General features: G+C 36.4%; 3 protein-coding genes across 7 annotated transcripts in view; 2 read left to right on the top strand and 1 right to left on the bottom strand.

The window, feature by feature from the left end:
- LOC137955938 (protein unc-13 homolog) overlaps positions 1 to 2,891 on the bottom strand; it is a 45,527-nt gene extending 42,636 nt beyond the window's left edge. Inside the window, exons 1-6 of one of the 4 annotated variants that reach the window (XM_068803168.1) lie at positions 2,802 to 2,876; positions 2,603 to 2,698; positions 1,949 to 2,027; positions 1,691 to 1,866; positions 1,517 to 1,581; positions 1,044 to 1,329 (exon numbers count right to left, since the gene is read on the bottom strand). In XM_068803168.1, the coding sequence (XP_068659269.1) occupies positions 1,044 to 1,329; positions 1,517 to 1,581; positions 1,691 to 1,866; positions 1,949 to 1,956 (535 nt within the window). In that variant the 5' untranslated portion in view covers positions 1,957 to 2,027; positions 2,603 to 2,698; positions 2,802 to 2,876. Of the gene's footprint in view, positions 1 to 1,043; positions 1,330 to 1,516; positions 1,582 to 1,690; positions 1,867 to 1,948; positions 2,028 to 2,602 lie in introns of all 4 variants that reach the window. The other 3 variants (XM_068803170.1, XM_068803169.1, XM_068803167.1) reach the window with 3 other exon arrangements.
- A 6,665-nt stretch (positions 2,892 to 9,556) lies between these two features.
- Positions 9,557 to 13,530, top strand: LOC137955947 (probable protein arginine N-methyltransferase 3). Its single transcript, XM_068803183.1, has 7 exons — positions 9,557 to 9,914; positions 10,435 to 11,004; positions 11,495 to 11,592; positions 11,949 to 12,027; positions 12,120 to 12,374; positions 12,565 to 12,732; positions 12,933 to 13,530. The coding sequence occupies exons 1-7, from the start codon at positions 9,651 to 9,653 to the stop codon at positions 13,362 to 13,364; spliced, it is 1,866 nt and encodes a 621-aa protein (XP_068659284.1). The 5' UTR covers positions 9,557 to 9,650; the 3' UTR covers positions 13,365 to 13,530.
- A 925-nt stretch (positions 13,531 to 14,455) lies between these two features.
- On the top strand, positions 14,456 to 20,101 carry LOC137955944 (uncharacterized). Of its 2 annotated transcripts, none has more exons than XM_068803177.1 (5): positions 14,456 to 14,533; positions 14,722 to 14,805; positions 16,568 to 17,184; positions 18,895 to 19,070; positions 19,556 to 20,101. In XM_068803177.1, the coding sequence occupies exons 2-5, from the start codon at positions 14,784 to 14,786 to the stop codon at positions 19,854 to 19,856; spliced, it is 1,116 nt and encodes a 371-aa protein (XP_068659278.1). In that variant the 5' UTR covers positions 14,456 to 14,533; positions 14,722 to 14,783; the 3' UTR covers positions 19,857 to 20,101. The 2 variants fall into 2 exon arrangements, with proteins under 2 accessions (XP_068659278.1, XP_068659277.1); XM_068803176.1 differs by having other exon boundaries at positions 19,385 to 20,101.
- Positions 20,102 to 20,433: the final 332 nt, after the last annotated feature.

Here is a 20,433-nt window from a genome sequence, read left to right as displayed (position 1 = left end):
CCAATATTTAAACATTAGCAATTGCACTAAACGCACTTTACTGAACTAGTTCCAATAAAATGAAGGGTTAGAACACATGTTTCTTCCCTGGCACTATGGGCTTAGACCAAGGATCAGTTTTAAAACCTCATTTTTTTGCACTTAGCATGGATGGATATACGACCATATTCAAGGGATAGGACTGTGACTTATGTTACCTTCTGATGATAAAGAATTGGTTGATGAATCAAAACATCATGAAAAAAGAAGAATACAAATAATGGAACAAGACCTTAGAACCCAAAGTTTTCAAAGTTATCCACCCTAAAATAATGACAAATTCAATAGAAGATGTCTACACTGTTATTGAGGACCAAAACCTACTCAATAGGGACCCATTCTATTTGTTAGGCTCAATATATTCATGAGGAAGAAGGTATTAACAAGGACATGTAGAAATAGATGAGCTGAAAAAGAGATTAATGACTGGGTTCCTGTGCAATAAATTAATGGGGAAAGTATGAATGCAAGTTCTATTCGACCGCTATTAGAGGAGTTGTGCTTTATGAAGCACAGTGTTGGATAATAAAGAGACTTAACATTTTTGTAGAAGATGACTGTGGCAAATATGAGGATGGCAAGACCGTATATGGTAAAACAAAAGATAAAATTAGAAATAAATGCAATTGAGAAACTAGAAATAGCAATAATGAACAATGATAAGGGAGGGACAATGAGGTCGGTAAGGCACATTCAACAGAGACCTGGTCTGGCACCTATTAGAAGGATTTTGCCAATCCAATTGGAGGAATGGACAGAAATAGACGAAGCTCAAAGAAGGCTGTACTAAAGGTTGAGAGCAAAGACGGGAAAAGGTGAACCTGTCAATAAACTAGCAAAGTGGTAGACATCAAGGAGAAAGAGGATTCATGTCCCTAACCCTGACATAGTTGAGACAATGCTTGAGGTGATGATGACTAGTCCACAACACTATACGGCCTCCATAGCAAAATAAAAAATCTCAATGAGACAAGTTATAATTAGTCAGATAATGCAATCATTACCAGTAGCAAAAGGAGGGAATCCTAATACAAGATCAACAGCATCATTTGGAATGGGCCTTGCAGTTCTCAGGCTTTCTACTTCTTCTTCATCTTCTTCATCATCAAAGTCATCAATGTCATGAACACTAAGTTCCTGAAACTGTGCAGAATGAAGAGATTGTGACTTTGATAGACTTGTAACAATTGGTGTGGAAACAGGAATAGGTGGAGGTGTGCGTGTTGGTGGAGACCCGGATGCCTCCGGATTTGTCACCAGAAAGAATTCTTCAATAAATCCGGCGTTGGTCTGAAAAAGACAAGCATACAGGAACTAAGACTGGTCAGAAAGCAGCGATATCAAGCAAATAAATGCTTAAAAACAAAGTTAACAAAAGAAAAGGTCGGTGATTATCTTTTTTTTCTATAATCATAGAAAAGAGCCGGAGAATCCAGAAAACATTAGACCAGTTAACAGAAATGAGGTTGTAGTTTACCGTCGGTGGAAGAGCTAGGCTGTCATGATAATCTCTAATAGCTTCAGAGAGTTCAAGAATTTCGCCTACATCAAGGAACATTCTTCCAATCACCAATAAACGAAAATAGTAATATTTAATCCAAAAAATGAATTACAACTTCGACAAATCTATCTGAGACCAATGTGTTTTTACCTTTCTTTGCACAGTTGAGTACATAATCAATACTGACTTGATCTAGGTCGACATCATCTAATGAAACTGCACCAGGAGGCATTACAACTTTCTTTATCAGACTGCCTGACAATATGAAACTAAGTAGCACACGTCTATCACGCCGGAAACGTTGGATAAGTTCGAGTGCACTTTCCCTGCACCAATACGAAAGACATTACAAACTAAGATTCGTCCAAATAGACACTAGACACAAGTATATGAAAGAAAGATGCTTACTCTTCCATGATTACAGAGGAAAATTTACAGCTCGTCGATCATGACATACAAAAATTCCCTATTTTGAAGTATTAAATAGCTGCATTAGATCACCAACACGAAAGCCATTATTTAGAATCCCAACCTGCCATACACATCCAGAGCTGCAGAGCAAAACAGCAAACAAGGATACAAATACTGAAATGTTCACAAATATGACACTGACAGTTAATAATCCAGATTGCAAATATCTCTGCAGAAAGATCTCGACAAAACGTAAAAGGACGCCATCACGCAGACAAAAATTAAACAAATCGCTGAATCAAAATTTTCAAATCAATTGAAATACGTGTAAAGTTCAACACTTATGCTGCGCGGCCAGATCTAAAAGTGTACGTTCATAATCCCACCAAACCACTTCAAACAGCCCAAATAAACAATGAATTACCAAAGTAACTCTAAACTTGCACAGTACTTAAAATCACTCCAATCAAATTATACTAGATCCCCGGAATACACATTGTTCAACCAGCAAAGACACCCTTGCAGAACCAAAAATACTAGTAGCGAATTCCGAAATTCGCAGATAAAAAACGATTTCTCAATTAAACCCCTAAAAAGTTCAAGAAGATGAAAGGAAGGGTACAAAACGAAGAGAATGCGAATTTGACGTACTACCGTGAAGTCTCAAACGATATAAAATTTTATACAAGGCGCAGAGTACTGAGCTTTGCACACAACGGCTTTTCCCGTCTCGAGGAAGGCAGAAAACTGGAAGAAAAAAATACAGGATGAAAATGTGGAGACTAGAGATCGAGCAGGGGAGAGATTTGAGACATTCAGAAAACAAAACAGGCTAGGCGGGACAGGGGACCTTTCGGATCCGCCTACCACAAGTGGATTGCTCTGCAGTTTACGAGCAAGCGCGGAGAAAAAATTCGCTCTCTCGGAGAAGTGTCTGAACTGTGCACGCACGTGTCCAGAGCTAGAGCTCGGACTGGATTTCTTCAACTTTTCATACGAGGACCTGGCAGGTCGGATACTCAGAACTGATAGTGGTGGGCTCCGTTTTGCTGACGATGCAATGAAGAGAGGCGTATGAGAACATCGCGGGAAGGAACTTCATAATTACACTAGTCAATTGAACCTTGTTTAATCGAACTCAGTCTATTTATTTGGATTCTAGAACCTGAAATTAGTTGATAAATTGAGTTTTTCGATTCCGCTAGCCTTACTCAACTTTATGAGTACGAGTCATTATCGTGTAACGAGATTCTCTCACAACGCAATAGAAAAACATACGAGCTGGCAATCGTTCTCTCTCCCTCTTACGCCATTCATAAGAGAGGATCCCAACTTTCCGTTGGTTTCAATTAAAAGGGAGTGTCGCCCTAATCACCTATCATATTCCTATCATATTGTTAAAACCCTCCGTTACATTAGAATAATTTTTGTTTTTGTACTAAAAAATTGTTTCCAAGAAACGGAAGAACTAATGGTCTTTGAAAACATATTTTTACTAAACATTTCCTAAAAAATGCACTAACACAGCCTTAGTGTAATTTTTATTTTTTTTATACCCTACAATTGTAATCTTGCTCTCTTTCTACTATATTTTGTAGGGAGACAAATTTACATGTTTACCCAATGTTTTATTTATCGTTTATAAAATAAATTAATATAAAAATATTTATCTCATCATACGATTAGATAAATTTACTTGATTATATGATTATCATTTATTAAACGGTGCAACCATACCCGATTAAACAATTAATTGATTATATAAGAGTATTTGGGGAAAAAATTGACTTAAGATATGTTTTAATTGAAATATGTATCATCCATATATTTTCTAAAAATCATTTACGGGTAGAAAAGGCTGCAATCGAGTTGGACACGGGTCGATTCCGGTTCAGGGAAACCTAACGAGGTTTTTTCCCCATCTCCTATCTCGACATGTGGCATGTGGTAGGGGTGGCTTCGAACCGAGCCGGTTCACGAGCCGCTCGAGTTCGGCTCGGTTCCGACTCGGTTCGATTAGTTTTATATCGAGCTCGAGCTCAGAAATAGGTTCGTTTAGATTAACGAGCCGAACCCGAACAGAGCCAGGTTTGGCTCGTCGGCTCGCGAACCAGCTCGTTTTAACGAGCGGCGATTCGGGAATCGGGGAGTTCTAAAAAAAAATTCGGGATAGAGAGTCCCGTCTCTTCCCTTCCGTTCTACCCGTTTGGAACCCATACTTCTCTACCATTTCCTGCTGTTTCAGCATGATTTTCTCGCAAAAATCACTGTCCGTCGGTGGGTATTCATGGGAAACGGGGGATTTTGGTCTTCAAATCCCTCGTTCTCCCTCTCCCTCTCCGATTCCTCGATCTCTGTCAAAGACTTCGATTTTTTCGTCTTCCTTTGCGATTTCTTCCTCTTCTATCTTCTTCCTCTTCGATTTCTTCATCCGAAGTTCTTCCTCGTCGACGAACTAAAGCCACGGTCCGACGGGAGGTAAGATTTTTATTTAATGTTTTTTTTTTTTTGCATCGTCGACCTAACCCTACAAAATCTCTAAATCTCGCTTCGTTTAAGCAGTGATTCTTCATTCTTTGAAAGATTTTGGAGATATCCCCAAACGGCGAACACTCTCTATTTCTGTATGTGTTGATTTTTTTTTTCATTTTTATCTTTTGTATGTTTTCTTCCTCAGCGATTTCGGAGTTGATTTTTGTTTTTCATTTTTATCTTCTGTACGTTTTCTTCCTCAGCAATTCCGGTGTTGATTTTTATTTTTCATTTTTATCTTTTGTACGTTTTTTTCCTCTGTGATTTCAGTGTTGATTTTTTTTTTCATTTTTATCTTCTGTAAGTCTAGTTAGCCTTTGGTTGACAGGACTCTGGGGTTCGTTGTATATGTTCCAAATAAAGTTAAATACATCATTTTAATCATTTTTTTACCTTTTTTCCTCAATCAATAAGTTTATCTCGTATCGTTTTCTATCATGTGGTTTTTTTTAAGCATGAAAAGAATTTAGCAGACCATGTAGTTGATTATTATCTTATTACTCATATGCCTAAATTTTGACCTTCCAATTTCCATTTGTATTGCTATCAGCGGTATTGGTTTTAAATGCATAAAACTTTTGTTCTCTCTTAAGAATCTGTTTAAGCTGAAAATGATCATTCATCCTTTGCTCGGCATTGCATTCTGTACAGTCGTCATTCATATGTTGTCCTACATTTGGTATCCTATACGATTTTTCTCTGGACAAAGTCTCAAAACCCTTCTTCTAGTCACAATATGTGGATTATCAACATTTTCAATGTACAATGCACATCTACTTTTACTAGTTCGCTACTTATATTGATCTTTGTTCATATAGATTGTGTCTATATTAATTATATTTTATCTGGTAGTGGACTTTTTTTTATCCAAAATGCAATGATTAGTCTTTACCTTTTTTTCTGCAGCTTCTATTGTGACTTGGTTTTGTTTTTTTTTTTTCAATAACTTGAGAGAATTAAATTACGATAACATGCTCTTTGAATCAATTGCGTAGAAAAAAATCGTGTCCTAACTGCAAAATTGTAAAAAAAAAAACCTATCTGGTGTGATCAAAGTTTGTTCTTTCTTCATGTGTCTTTTTCTTATTCCTATGGAACTCTTTCTCTTCCTAAATATAATATTGCGGTCCATAAAACAACCATAATAATTAAATTGTTGTTCACCAAAACAAAACTTTTTTTTATGCATATGGAACTCAACCCAATTATGTTATGTTAGACTAGTAACAAGTCTAGTAAGTATGTATTCATCATACATATTAGATAAGAACATTTAAGAATACAGTGCATAATTTTTATTTTTAGACCCAATATTTCGTTGAATTGATACGTTAGATACAGACCGATGTAAATTATCTCTCTTTTTTGCAATCAATTTTTAACCTTCCTCTTCAATTTCTTCATCCAAAGTTCTTCCTCGCTGACGAGACGAAAGCGACGGTCCGACGGGAGGTAAGATTTTTATTTAATGTTCTATTTTTTTTTTCGTCGCCGACCTTACCCTACAAAATTTCTAACTATCGTTTCGTTTCAGCAGTGCTCCTTCATTCTTGGAAAGGCTTTTGGAGATATCCCTGAACGGCGAACACACTTTCTGTTTCTGTAAGGTTTGATTTTTTTTTTTCATTTTTATCATTAATTTCTTGTTATTGAGGTTGTATTTCATCATAATATTAGAAGAGAATGTTGGTATGCTTATTTCCTTCTCTTAGAAGTTTTTAAATTTATATATAAAAAAGGATCGGTATATTGGACTGGAAACTATTGGGTGCAGGGCTACTAGCTCAAAGAGACCTCGCTGCATTGAAAGACAAGGGTCGTTCTCGATTATCACAACGTCACGTACCTTCCTCTAAGAATAGACAAGTATCTTAAATTTTGTGTAGGATTTTTGTTGTTTGGATAACTTTCTTTTCTCTATGTTTTTAATTTGTAATTTTGTTTTTTTTTGTAGAAGTAAGAATGTCAACACCTCCTCAATTGACATCAATAATTAACACTAGTTCTAGTGTGACTATAAATAGTGACTCAACTCCACCAGAGTCACTACCCTCTGTCATAGAAGTGGACCCAGATGAAATTACCATAAATGAGGATAAAGGTGACTTTACCCATACTTCAAAAAGACAAAAAAAGTCTCATGTATGGTTGGAATTCAAAGAAGTATCACTTAATGGTACAAAAAAGGCTCAGTGTGTTCATTGTAAAATCAATTTGAGTGTTATTAGTAATGGAGTGACCACACATATGAGTCGACGTTTGAAACGTTGCACTAGTAGAAAAGTGGCAATGAGAAAACAAAAAACCTTGAACTTTCAACCAGTGGGAGCGGGGTCTAATGTTGATCAAAGTCCATCTGGACTTCCTTTTATGGATTTTGGAGGAAAATATGATCGAGCTAAAATGAGAGCACTCATTGCTCATTGGATTCTTATGCATGAGCATCCATTCATGATAGTAGAAGATGAGGGATTTAATTTTGTAATGAAGATGGCAAATATGAATTATGAGAAAATATCCTGTAAGACCATTAAGAAGGAGTGTATGGAGGTGTATGAGGCAGAAAAAAAGAAATTAAAATTTTTGTTAAAAGAGATTAACAAGATTAGTCTTACCACGAATCTTTGGAAGTCCCAAAATCAAAAGATTGAATACATGATTATTACTAGGCATTTTATTGACAGTAATTGGAAGCTACAAAAACGAGTTTTGAGTTTTGTGCATGTTCCTCCTCCTCCTCGTGGCGTTGATATAACAGATGCTATTTACAAATGTTTGAAAGAGTGGGAGATCGAAAATAAAATTTTTAGTATTTCAGTTGATAATGCTGCATATAATGATGTTTGTATCAGAGTTTTGAAACAAGATTTTTCAAGGAAAAAAAATTTGGTGTGTGGTGGAAAGTTATTTCATGTGCATTATTGTGCTCATATTTTGAACTTATTAGTCCAAGATGGTCTTGTTCAGATTAAGGATATCATTAATAATGTGCGTGAAAGTGTCAAATTCATAAATCTGTCTGAGGCTAAACTTCGCACTTTTTCTGAAATTGTACAACAATTAGAACTTGGTGAAAAGAGGTTGGTTATTGATTGTCCAACTCGTTGGAACTCCACTTATGACATGTTGTCTTCTGCATTAAAATTCAAATATGCATTTTTTAGATTTAAAGTTAGAGAACCAACTTATGATTGTTTTCCAAGTTTTGATGAATGGGAAAAGGTTGACATGGTGTGTGAGATCCTAGAAGTTTTTAATGCAATTACTAATATAATTTTTGGGAGTGACTACCCTACTTCTAATTTGTACCTTAGTGAGGTATATAGGGTAAAAAAAGTTCTGGATTTTCATTCTACAAATGAAAATGTTTTCATTAGGACAATGGTTAGTAGAATGAAAGAGAAATTTGAGAAGTATTGGGGTGAATGCAATTTATTGATGGCTATTGCTTCAGTTTTGGATCCAAGGGTCAAATTAAAGTTGATCGAAATGTGTTTTCCAGCGATATATTCTAAGGAGGAAGCTACAATGAATATAAATTTAGTTCGACACACCTTATATGTGATCTACAATGAATATGTATCATTTTATAATGTGGATATTATAAATGAAGATATTGTTTCAAGTATTAGCTCTATGGGTGTTTCCACAAGTCGTAGGCCTTCATCAAGTTCAGGTTGGTCAAAGTTAATGAGTTATATGAAACAAAAGGATATAGTTAATTCACCAAGGTCAGAATTGGAAATTTATCTTGAAGAAGGTGTATATAGTTGTGAGGAAACTTCACAATATGATTTTGATGTTTTAGAATGGTGGAAAGTGAATCATATGAAATTTTGGGTATTATCTAAGATGGCAATAGACACCCTTATAATTCCCATATCCACAGTAGCTTCAGAGTCTACATTTAGTGCTGGTGGTCAAGTAATAGACTCATATCGTTCTTCCTTGGCACCAAATACAATTCAAGCTTTGATTTGTGGCAGTGACTGGGTTTGGGTTCTTCACGGTGTAAAGAAAAATCAAAAGGTGAATTTATTTGATTAATTATTTATTATAAAAAATTTAGTTTATTTTTTAGTTTTATTTATTAAAATTTTGTTTTATGATTACAACACGAGAATAAGAGTGTAGAGATAATGCTACCAGCTACATGATTTTTCATGTTCCTCTCATCATGGTAATTTTAATATTTTTAACGACATTAAGTAACTAGTAGTGGAAGAGTATTTTTTATCTGACAATAACTAATTTTATTTTTTTGTTTTTGTCATAGGTGGAGATTTTGCTCATGCAGGGACGCATATTATTTTCTAGCATTAAGAGAAACAACTATAGTTTGTAATTTTATAATGGATTTATAGTTTTTATTTGGGTGATTGTAAATTAATAGTGATATTTCATTTACTTTTGTTGTGTTTGATTATTGTATAGACTAGTTTATGGAGTGTATAAATAATTTTATGGAGTGTTTATGGAATGTATAGATAATTTGATGGAGTGTTTATGGAGTGTTTATGCAGGTTGTATGTATATTAATTATGCCCAATTTTAAGTAGAGGTCATACCGAATTTTATACTGGTATTATGTACATAGATTATGCTCAATTTCAAGAAAAAGTTATGCCCAATCTTATATATGTATTATATATATAGGTTATGCTTAATTTTATGTAGAGGTCATGCCCAATTTTATGTAAAATGTATGTATAAATTTATATATAATTTATTTGATATATATTTTTTAAAAATTTTTAAATGTATGTTGTGGCTCGAAACTCGGCTCGAGCTCGGTTAAAATTTTTTGGCTCGAGCTCGATAACAATTTTAGGTTCGAGACGAGGCTCGGCTCGAAGCTCGACTCGAAATATTTAAATCAAGCTTGGCTCAAACATAGGCGGGTTCGGGCTCGGCTCGGCTCGATGCCACCCCTACTTGTGGGTACAATAAGAAGTCCTATCTGGTTTTTGGTCGGGTCCGAGCCGGTTCCCAGCAAAACCTGACCCTATAACATGGCTTGTTCACCCTAGGTCCCCTAGAGAAGTTAAAAACCCAGGGTTTTTCAGTTATGACATCGTTAGTTCATCCTAGGTCCCCTAGAGACGCCTTAAAAACCTAAATCATTCCGTCCTTAGGGTTTTTCAGTGGTTTTGGCGCCGCGTCTTCTATGGAAAAGAATTACACGGGCAACGAAGAAATCGACGATGGAGAAGAAGACGAGCAAATGCAAGACTGGGACGACTGGGAAGCGGACGAACATGACTTGGACCTGGTCGTTCAATGCTTATTCTGCGACTCGAAATTGATTTCGGTTGAAACTCTTTTAGATCATTGCGTCTCAATCCACTCGTTTGATTTTCAACAAATTAGAAGATCTCTGCAGCTGGATTTCTACAGTTCGTTCAAGCTTATCAACTATGTGAGACATCAGGTCTGGTTTGACGTTTTCAATTCCCACTCCCCTTTCTTCACTTCCTTTCCGATGGCAATGCCTTTTTTTGTTTACCAATTTTCTCGTTGAAGACTATAGTTACGTAACCTGTCAAATTAGACTGCTGACTGTCAGCCAGTGAGGCGTTGAAAATTTATTTCAGTTTAACTTACTTCTTCTGCAATTTATGCACTTCGTTGTTAATCATTAGAAGTCTTCTATTCTTCCAAATTATTGTGCTAGGTTAGATATTGAGATTACCACTTTCCAGCCTAGTCGACTCTCCGAGAAATAAAATTCACATTTCACAATGCTGCACATTACTGTAATTTTAGCACATAATACACAAGTATGAGCTCGTAGTCACGTAGTCACGTAGTCACTTTATTGACATTTACTTCAACGAACATTTTTTTTCCAGTGTTTGATTGTATCCTTTAATGAGTAGGACCATGCAGTTGAAGCAATACATTTCTAACCATGAAATACTGTAGTCATTATTACCTTTTATTGTTTTCAGGTGGCGGCAATTAGATGTTGGATTTGTGGGCTCACGTTCCAGGATAATATGGATCTGCTCAATCATCTCCATCCAGAGCATACATTTGATAAGAATGGAGAATTTCCTTGGGAGGATGATAAATATCTGAAACCATTCATGTCGGAGGATGCATTTTTGCATAGTTTCGGTATGGACGAAGATGACCAAGATGAATGTACCCCAACAGTTGACAGAGAGGAACTCCTGAGGGAGGTGGACAGCGTCAATGATTTTGCTGGGATTTGCTTGGAGGATGAGAATGTTCTTGATGCTGTTTTCTCTGAACTTGATTATGTTAATGGAACTTTTAAGAAGGTACACGAAGATGTTCATGAATTTCCAATTGCTGGTAACAAGGCCAAAAATGTTGTTGCTGGAAATGGCATGTCTGGAGGTGAGCTTGGAAGATTTCCTGCACGGGAAAGGAAGGATAAAAGTTTGAAGGTTTCTTTTGCAAATGTTGCTGCCAGAGAAATCAAGAATGTAAACGAGAATTATTTTGGTGCATACAGTTCTTTTGGGATTCACAGAGAGATGATCAGCGACAAGGTAGTGTTTAGTTATCAACCATGTGAATGTGTGTGTGTGTGTGTGTGTGTGTGGTTCTTCATGCATGTTATTTGTGTGGGTGACTGGAGTTTGTGCCTATGTCATGTCTTTGGGCATGTCAAAGTGGTTGAGAAGTTCTTACACAACATATATTGCACCAGCATTGGGATGGCTTATGTGGCTAAGATGGCTCTTAAATGTATATGTGGCCTATGTGGATGCAGTGGAGTCAAACTCTGGACATTTACTTCATATATAAGACACAGTCTAGAGCTGTCTGGTAATTGCAGGATTATGAGTACTTTCAACTTGCAATTTGAACGTTGACCTGAACTGGTTAACATAACAAGATTTGAGACAATCTACTCATTATATACTTTATTGGCTGGTCCTGGGTGAAGTCTTTGGCTGCTTGAATGGAACTTCCTCAGAATTTTAGTTTTATTATTCTTGAAAAATTCAGGGAACTGATGTTGTGTCGCTTAAGCAGGTGAGGACAGATTCTTATAGGGCAGCTATTCTGAATAATCCTTCTCTCATGAGCCATGCAACAGTTCTGGATGTTGGTTGTGGTACTGGAATACTGAGGTAAGGTGGTTTGTTTTAGCATAATATTCTTTTAGGTCATGTGGCAATACAAACTTTTGTTGAAGCCCCTTAAATTTGCACTTCGTCAACTCAATTGTTTCTAAAACTTTCAGCAAAGGCATGCAAATACTCATTCATATATCTCTTGGTTAAAGAGCTGATTGAACTACATCCACTCCTTCATTAAATATAATAGTTATATATCATGCATGGATACTCTTGTTAGCAAAGTATCATAATTTCTGTAATGTCTATTACTTCTCTTATTATGAGTTAAAAAATAATCTTTATTACAATTGTTATCTTAAGTGTTTCTTCTAGAATATCTTCAGTTTCTTGACTTCTCTCTTCTATAGTTTATTTGCAGCTCAAGCAGGGGCTTCAAGGGTATTTGCAGTTGAAGCAAGTGAAAAAATGGCCTCTGTTGCATCCAAGGTAAAATCTTTATGGGGGCATAAATTTATTTTAATGCTTCTATGATTTTAGCGACACGGTGAACTTATCATAATATTTTAGGGTAAATGCAGATAGCAAAAGCTAATGGCCTATTGTGGGAGCAGACCCAGGAAGAGGATAACAAGAATGGGGTTGTTGTAGTGTTGCAAGGCATGGTTGAAGAGCTTGGCAAGAGCAATCAAATTGCTCCTCATAGTATTGATGTGTTAGTCAGTGAGTGGATGGGATACTGCTTGTTATTTGAGTCAATGCTCAGCTCAGTGCTCTATGCTCGTGATTGTTGGTTAAAACCTGGTGGGGCCATTCTCCCTGATATTGCAACTATGGTACGTTATCCAAGTTTTCCCATCCCACCTGGATTCTGTTAAGACTCTTATACCATGGGCTGATTTGCTTGGAAATCCCTTGAGAGATACTATATGCAGATTCAGCACACTTTGCCAGCTTTATGCCTTTTTTTTTGCCTTGATTACCTCTACCAATTAAACTTGACATTTTCTTTAACTACTTGTTTAGTTTGCTGCTGGATTTGGGAGAGGTGGAACTAGCGTTCCATTCTGGGAAAATGTCTATGGATTTGACATGTCTATCATTGGGAAGGAAGTTCTGGAAGATGCTACCCAGCTTCCTATTGTCGATGTAGTGGACAGTAGTGATATTGTAACAGGAACATCAGTTCTCAAGGTAAGCTTTAAATACATTTTCAATGACGTATTTATGTTTTTGGATGTTCTTGTAGTGGCAAAAAACTAACCAATCTTGCTATTTTCAAGCATCAGTTTCTCTGGGCGAGATCTTTTTACTATCTGTAATCTTTTTTATATTTAAATTTAGTTACAGGCTCTAATTCTTTGTTAAAATTTTAATTTTGCTTTGTAATTCAGACCTTTGATCTGGTGACAATGGAGTCTAGTAATGTAGACTTCACCTCTAGCTTTGAGTTGGAGCCGAAGATTGATGGTTCAGGGGAGTGTTACGGAATTGTGTTATGGTTTGAGACTGCTTTCACCAGCAGGTTCTGTAAAGAAATGCCAGTTGTCCTATCCACTTCCCCATACAAACCAAAGACACATTGGTCCCAGACGATATTGACTTTCAGGGAGCCAATTGCCATCTCTTCTGCTGGGTTCGTTGCAGATACCGTTGCAGATAGTTCAGTTGGGACGGAATCCTTCCCTGCTGTGAAGATTGAGTGTCGCATAAGCATTGTCCGGGCAGCACAACACCGAAGTATAGACATATCTTTAGAGGTGACAGGAGTGAGCAAAGAGGGATGGAAACGCAGTTGGCCTGTGCAAATTTTTAATCTACGATAGGTTTTGAATTATAACATGGCCTGTGCAAATTTTTAATCTAAGATAGGTTCTGAATTATGACTTGGCCTGCCGAGCAGTTTTCCTTGTTTTGCTCGATTTTTTTGGTCATATTGTATGTTAGAAAGTTCGTAAATTTTGATTTGAGCTGGTAACTTGATAAGATTTAGATCCATTTATTTTACCCAATTTAATTCAAGTGTTATAAATAGGTCGAGTATGAGTTTTACATAAGGACACGACAGGTCTTTATTTACTTGATTAAAAGAGCGGAAATATATTCGAACTTGATCAGATATTTTATTCTTTAATTTTTTAAAATATATATTCATTAATACTTTTTTAACATTCATATATTTTAGTTTAAATATTTCTATATATTTAATCATATATTTAAATCTAAATGGGTTAACCTGAACCCAGATCCTGAATAGGTGTGGTACAGGTTTATATTTTACACTCCCTTACTAAATGGGTAAGGTTCAAGTAAACCCATTTTAACTATTAAGTTTGACTCAATCAAGATTCAACCTAATTATGACCCATTGCTACCTTACATGTAAGTAAGTGAGTCTTATTCTATAATTTATTTCAGCATTTTAAGCTTTATAGCTTTTATTGAGCAATTAAATTTTTTCACCATCTGGGAGACTTCCCTTTGACAAAGGGATTTGTTCAGGCTTATGAGAAGTTTGGACGGCCTTGGGCTGACCGGCAAATCTGTCAATTCCACAGCTGTATGAACTCGCTTTCACCAAGCAAGTCCAGTAAAATTATGGCACGGAAAGTTTTGTTAACATTTGCTTATTGTCAGACCCGTGCAGAAACGCTACTGGGGGCCCTTCAATCCGTAACATCCAGTAGAAGACAAAAATATGGGCGGCTTGTAGGCTTCTCACAGAATGTAACTGTAGCACGTTGGCCGCGAAGAAACTTTCACGCGTGTCATGACAGTTCGCTGAAGAACGCCAGAAGTGGAAGCGCCTTCTGATACGAGACCACTCAGTGGAGATAAACAACAGGCGGTGTGGGCCCGCAGTTTCTGTGTTTCCTTTTATCCGTTCTCTCTCTTCGCAACTGTGTGTCGTTACGTAGCGACGAGGCGAGAGAAAAAACTGCTACTAATATGACCCACCCCACTCTCGGCTTTCTCGGTCCCCTGCAAGCAATATGTAAGATCCGAAAACTGAAAAGACTCGAGATTTTTTCTTTTTTCGTTTATTTACTTTTTTTTTCGTAACATTGAAATGCTTTTGATTGGAACGTAATTGTCTCTCTTTTTCTGTATATTGCATCTTTGGAGGAATTTGTTTCTCATGTTGTCAATTTTTTTTCTTTGGGTTTTCGTGCATGGATTCAGGTGGGAAAATAGGGAAGCCAGTCTGGTGTACTTGGTAGTGGATCATACCGACATTCAAGATCATGATTGATCAACAGCGCAAAGGTAGGATTCCTGGAGCTACATTGGTTTGGGTTTGGGATCTTCGTGCTTTATGACTTTTCTCTTTGTTTGTGCATGTCCTTTTCTGTTGGAGTCCGTGGTTTCGCACACAATTGAGAATTTTCTTTCTGGTTAATGCTGTCTCGGTTGTTTTGTTAAGAGTTGTTATCTTCTATTGCGCGTAACGTGTTGGGTTTCCATGGGTTTATAATCTGTTTCATTGCTTTGGTGGTTTTGAACTTCTTGAAAATATCCACCCAAGAGTACTAGTCAGAAAAAATTGAAATTTAGTTCCTCTCGGCTGTTTTTGACATAGCCTTTGCTCTAAGATGGTGTGGAGGAATCAAAATTATTTTTTTATTTTTCTTATTTTTCTTATTTTGAAGTAAGGGTTTGGTTCTTTTTGTTACTCGGAAGCATAAATCAGAAACTCCATTGGTACATGGATGAAAATTGCTTCTGTGTATTCAGGAGCATGTGGTACATTGAATTTTATGAGTTGTATCGAAACCTCCATTAAGTTGTAATTAACTTCTTGTAACAATTATAGGAGTAATCTTTTCCAATCTATTCTCTGTCATCCCTAAAAAGTTGAAGGTTATTAACTGAAAAAGTATTGGCTCTAAAAATCAAGCGAATGTGTCATTGGAACATTCTAGTTACTCGAGTCTTGATCCGGCACTACTCTTCTAACTGATTATTTGTAGTTTATTTTTTCATCTTTTGTGTCATGATAGCCAAGACAATTGCTTTTACTAATTGGCAGCTGAAGTTTTCTTGAAAATTTGAAGAGGAGAGAATTGAGGTTTGGGGCTAAAATGTGGGGTACACTAAGATTGAGGTTAGACCATTGGACATAATTTAGCCAGATCTCCTGCCAGCATACTTGATTTTGCAAGCCTAGCGATTCAAAAGGGTGAATGAGACAGTTCAGCTCACTTATAATTCAATTTCATTTGACAGACTCTCAAAATAATTAAAATACGTCTTCACCAATTTTCTCCCTGTTGAACATGAAAGTCAGAGGAAGAGGTATCGTTAAACAAGTGGATGGTGAAAATAATTCAACCGGGAGGCATGTGGATGTGTATTATGACTTTGGAACATCATTTGCTCAAGTGTCTTTCACAAAGGGAAGAAAAATCTACAAATTTTAGTGGGTGTGGAGACTTTGTAATATGAACCTAGGGAAGAACTTTCTTAGTGGGTATTGACAGAATATATGCCTAATGGGGTTAACAATGTATGCTCCTGTTCTCTGCAGTGATGTGTTGCTACTAGACTCCACAGTAGCTAGCTTCATCTTGAAAAAAAGCCCAATCTATTCACTTTATTTTTTTCTTTTTTTTTGGAAATATATATGCATATTTATTTATTTTGGAATATTGGGGGCCTACTCTACCAAGAAATCCTGTTCTTTTGTGGCCCAGACCTAACACTAAGGAACCTTCAATGTGGCTTTTGAGCTAAAGCTTGACGAAGAGAAAACATTCTTTCAATTTCAACTTGCACTAAAGAGGAATATATTTTCGGAAATTTGATTGCTTTAATTAGTTTACTTTATTCTTGTCAATGTTTATGCAGACTCAAAATACAGATGTTATAGCTGTTCAGCATTCATACATGAATTTGTTAAGCTAGTGTTTGCAGTCCATGATGAGCCAGGTTTCTACTAAAATAATTGTTTTATTAAAAATGGTAAATGCATATTAGTTTTAGTGATTCCTTGCGATTCAGTTTCTTACATTGATTTCATTGCTTGTAGAAAAAATGCAAAGGGGCCAAGAGGCATCTCTTAGATGCCTCCAGCATAATATGGGATTTAATTATGATCATCAGCATAATGGAAATGCTGTTGAAGGATTTCCAGAGGTAAAAGAAGAACAGAATATCAACTCAGGTGGTGATGGAGAAGCTGACAACTTGTTAGGAAATGAAACGTTTGCACCTACCAATGAAGGCTTTTATAGACCTTATTATCAAAAAGATTTCTATATGTGGTCACCATATCTTCATCATGATCTCCATAAAATGCAGCAAGCACAGTGGAATGGCTTTGAGAATCATTTCTACCCAATGAGTACAGAATACACTTTTCCTGTCGGTAACCGAATTCAATATGCACCAATGAAGATGTGGTCTCAGGCTTGTCCATATGAGTTCCAATTTCAAGAATTTCAGTATTTTGTGGTCATTGACTTTGAGGCAACATGTGATAGGGAAAAAAATCCTCACCCACAAGAGATCATTGAGTTTCCATCAGTGTTAGTAAAAGGTGAAACAGGAGAAGTGGTTAATGATTTCAGAAAGTATGTTCGACCAACATATCACCACATGCTGACGGATTTCTGTAAGGAACTCACTGGCATTCAGCAATCTCAGGTTCAAAGTTGTAACCCTGGTCATTTTTTCACATTTGTTATATTGAGGAGGTGATGCCATATTGTTGTTGTTCTATGTGTTTGATGAGTGTTACAGTGCATTTGATCAAACTCGTGTATCTTGTCTCCTGAGTTGTTATCACAATTTCCTCTCAATGATAAAACATGTCTTTTCTATTGTTAATAATTATTTGTGTATATTCGAAAAAAAATATCTTAGTGTAAAATCAAAGAGTATTGATAGAATTACATGTTTGGTCCAAAATGAGAAAACAGTCTGATCTGATCAATGACCTTCAAATGAACAGTTTAGTTAATTGAACTTTTTCACTGTCAGCATGGTTGCAATGCTTTCAGTCATCTAAGGAAATTTTTAAGAGAGTAAAAGTTGATTGGATTTTGTGGTCATGTCCTTTTTTCATTGATACTCATCTGGAAGATTGCTAAGGATGAATGTTGATTGGCTTTATGTTTACTTGTTTGTGTTCTTAGCTTGATACTGTTAATAATAAATTATTTGCCTTTCAACATATAGTGCATTCCACCTGTCCCTGTCTTCTGTAGTCGTTAGTTGTTTTGCTTTGAAAACTAAACACACCTGGAAAAAAAACAACATTTTCTTGTTCATATGTGAAAAACTTGGGGATCTTTGTCCTCCAAACATAATTTATTTTTCACTATGCATGCAGGGGGGGACTGAGTTTTGTGTGAACTACAATGATGAAACATTTCAATGTCATCTTTTTGATATATGAGCTACATATATCTTCTTACATTGAGCTACAGTAAATGGAAATCTGGTTCGCTGTGAAAGTCTGTTGGAATTTGGTAAATTATTGAATTTTCAAAGCATAGCTTTAATATCAGATATTACTTGATTTTATCTCATATAAAAATAATTTTGATAGTAAAATAAAAATTACCTAAAAGGTTTCCTCCTGATTTTTTGTCTAAAAAAATATATATCTTTTAGATTTGTAAACCTTTATTACCTGGGTATGTAGTTTGATCTTTCACTGGACAATGGACACTTTTCTTTCAGCTTTTCATGAGAAGGTTGTCATATTGGCAAGTTTTGCTTTTCTGTTTTTCCTCTTAGCTGTCCACATTGATGTTATAAATTGGTATGGCCAGGTCAAACCTTGACTCTCCACTGCGTTTTCTGCACTAAAGAGGTATATGTTGCTGATATATAAACATGATATCATATGAAATTTGAGCAGGCAAATATTTACCCTGTCAAAAGAAAACCCACAGGTGCTACAGATTGTGGACATATTCACCCTTGTAAGGTGGAACTTGTGACATTCAGTTTCATGAGTGCTTGTACTGTTGATCATGAAATACAAGTTAATTGCATGTAGAGAATTTGATATAAGAGGACTTAATGTAGCAATTTATTATTTCGTGTCCAATAGTCTGCTAGTTTTGCTGTTTAAATGGTGAATAATGGCAGCTCCTTGGGGAAACTCAAAATCATGTTACTTGTTCACACATAGAGCTTCTGTTTGGATATTGCCCTTAATAATTTTTAGCTTAAATTTTGACGGGTATGTTTTATCTATTTGTGAGCATTGCAGTATGTTTAAACCAATATGGCTATTTTTGTGTTTTTAGTTCATAGTCTCTGCGTGCATCAAATTGGCAAGAGATGTATTTACATGCAACGAAAGTAAAACTCATAAATAATTTTTTTAGCTTTCTGTTCCAGGTTGATGAAGGTATTTCTCTTATTGAAGCACTTCTTCTGCACGATAAATGGTTGGAAGATAATGGGGTCAAGCAGAGAAATTTTGCTATAGTGACATGGTCCAATTGGGACTGCCGGGTGATGTTAGAATCAGAATGTAGATTCAAGAAGATCCAGAAACCACCTTACTTTAACCGGTAAACTGATTTGATTTATAAAAATCAAGTCAATTTTTTTTCTTTTATGCTTGCCTGAACTGCATAATAATTAACAGTTGTCCATGTGAATGGGCAAATAAATGCAATAAATGAAAAGGAGAACTGCCTTTTTTTCTTTTTCTTTTTCCTAGTTGAACACTACTTTCATATCAATCTGAAAAGAACTTGTTCTGAAATATAGTGGCATGGCATTTCTCTTTTTATTATTCATCAAATTGAACTTAACATAAGAACTAGTATTTGAGTTTGTTCTCCTTCATCTTCTTACTGTTGTTTTTATAAACTGGTCACAGTTGGATCAACTTGAAGATTCCATTTCAGGAGGTTTTTGGTGGGGTGTGGTGTAATCTAAAAGAAGCAGTCCGCCTGGCCGGTCTTACATGGGAGGGCCGTGCTCATTGTGGGCTTGATGATGCATACAACACTGCCCACCTTCTGACTCATCTCATGCGTCGTGGTTTCAGGTTCTCCATTACAAATACTCTACTGTGGCAACAACCGGAAAACGTTCTTCCTCCAACCTTGCCCTTCCACCAGAGACCAAAACAGCCAATGCCCGTGATCCAGTTCCATTCTCAAGTAGAACCCACAAGCAAAGAGAGACACACCTACTGCTTCTGTGGTGTAAAGAGCAGCAAACGGGTGGTCCGGAAGCCTGGTCCGAAACAGGGGAGTGTCTTCTTTGGGTGTGGAAACTGGACAGCGACCAGGGGAGCCCTCTGTAATTACTTCGAATGGGCATCTCCTGAGAGGCGAGGATCCTAAAATCTAATCCTTTGGCTATCTTCTCCAAGAGTTGCTTTATTTACAGGGGCACCTTTCTAGTGTTGCTGCGAGTACACATTTGCGGCCCTTCATGATGTGGAGAAATTTGTGGTGGAGCTCAAACATGTAAAACGGTCTCTTTTCATGTGAGAAGAGGCGAAGGCACAAGATGTTTAGGACGATCATTTTACATGCTCGGACATGTTCAACTATATTTAAATAATGTGCAAGATCTAGGGACTTCATATTGCTGTCTACATAATGAAAGATCACCGTCTAGAGTGATTGGGCCATGGAGCTTCCTTTTTACTCTATTGTGCAGAAAGAAGAGAGGTGGAGACCCCTCTCTTCCCTGTTCTTTGGCACAAAGATGGATAATACTACCCCTTTTTTATGAGAAAAATGAAGACGAGGCCTTACCTTTTTTGTTTTTTTTGTTTTTAATTTCCCCTTAATCTAAAAAAGAGTGTGTCATGTCTCCCCTATTTGGGTCGAGAGAATGGGAGTAACTCCGATTTAGTTTCTAATAATTACATTTAAAGGAAATTTCAAATAGTGATTTTCCCCCTGTTTTTAA

Source organism: Aristolochia californica, unplaced genomic scaffold (genome assembly GCF_029961685.1).
Source record: "Aristolochia californica isolate CCGP_79_NKW_82.1479 unplaced genomic scaffold, dmAriCali1.0.hap1 SCAF_2, whole genome shotgun sequence".
Classification (NCBI taxonomy): Eukaryota; Viridiplantae; Streptophyta; class Magnoliopsida; order Piperales; family Aristolochiaceae; genus Aristolochia; species Aristolochia californica.
This window is presented reverse-complemented; position numbering and strand designations above follow the sequence as displayed.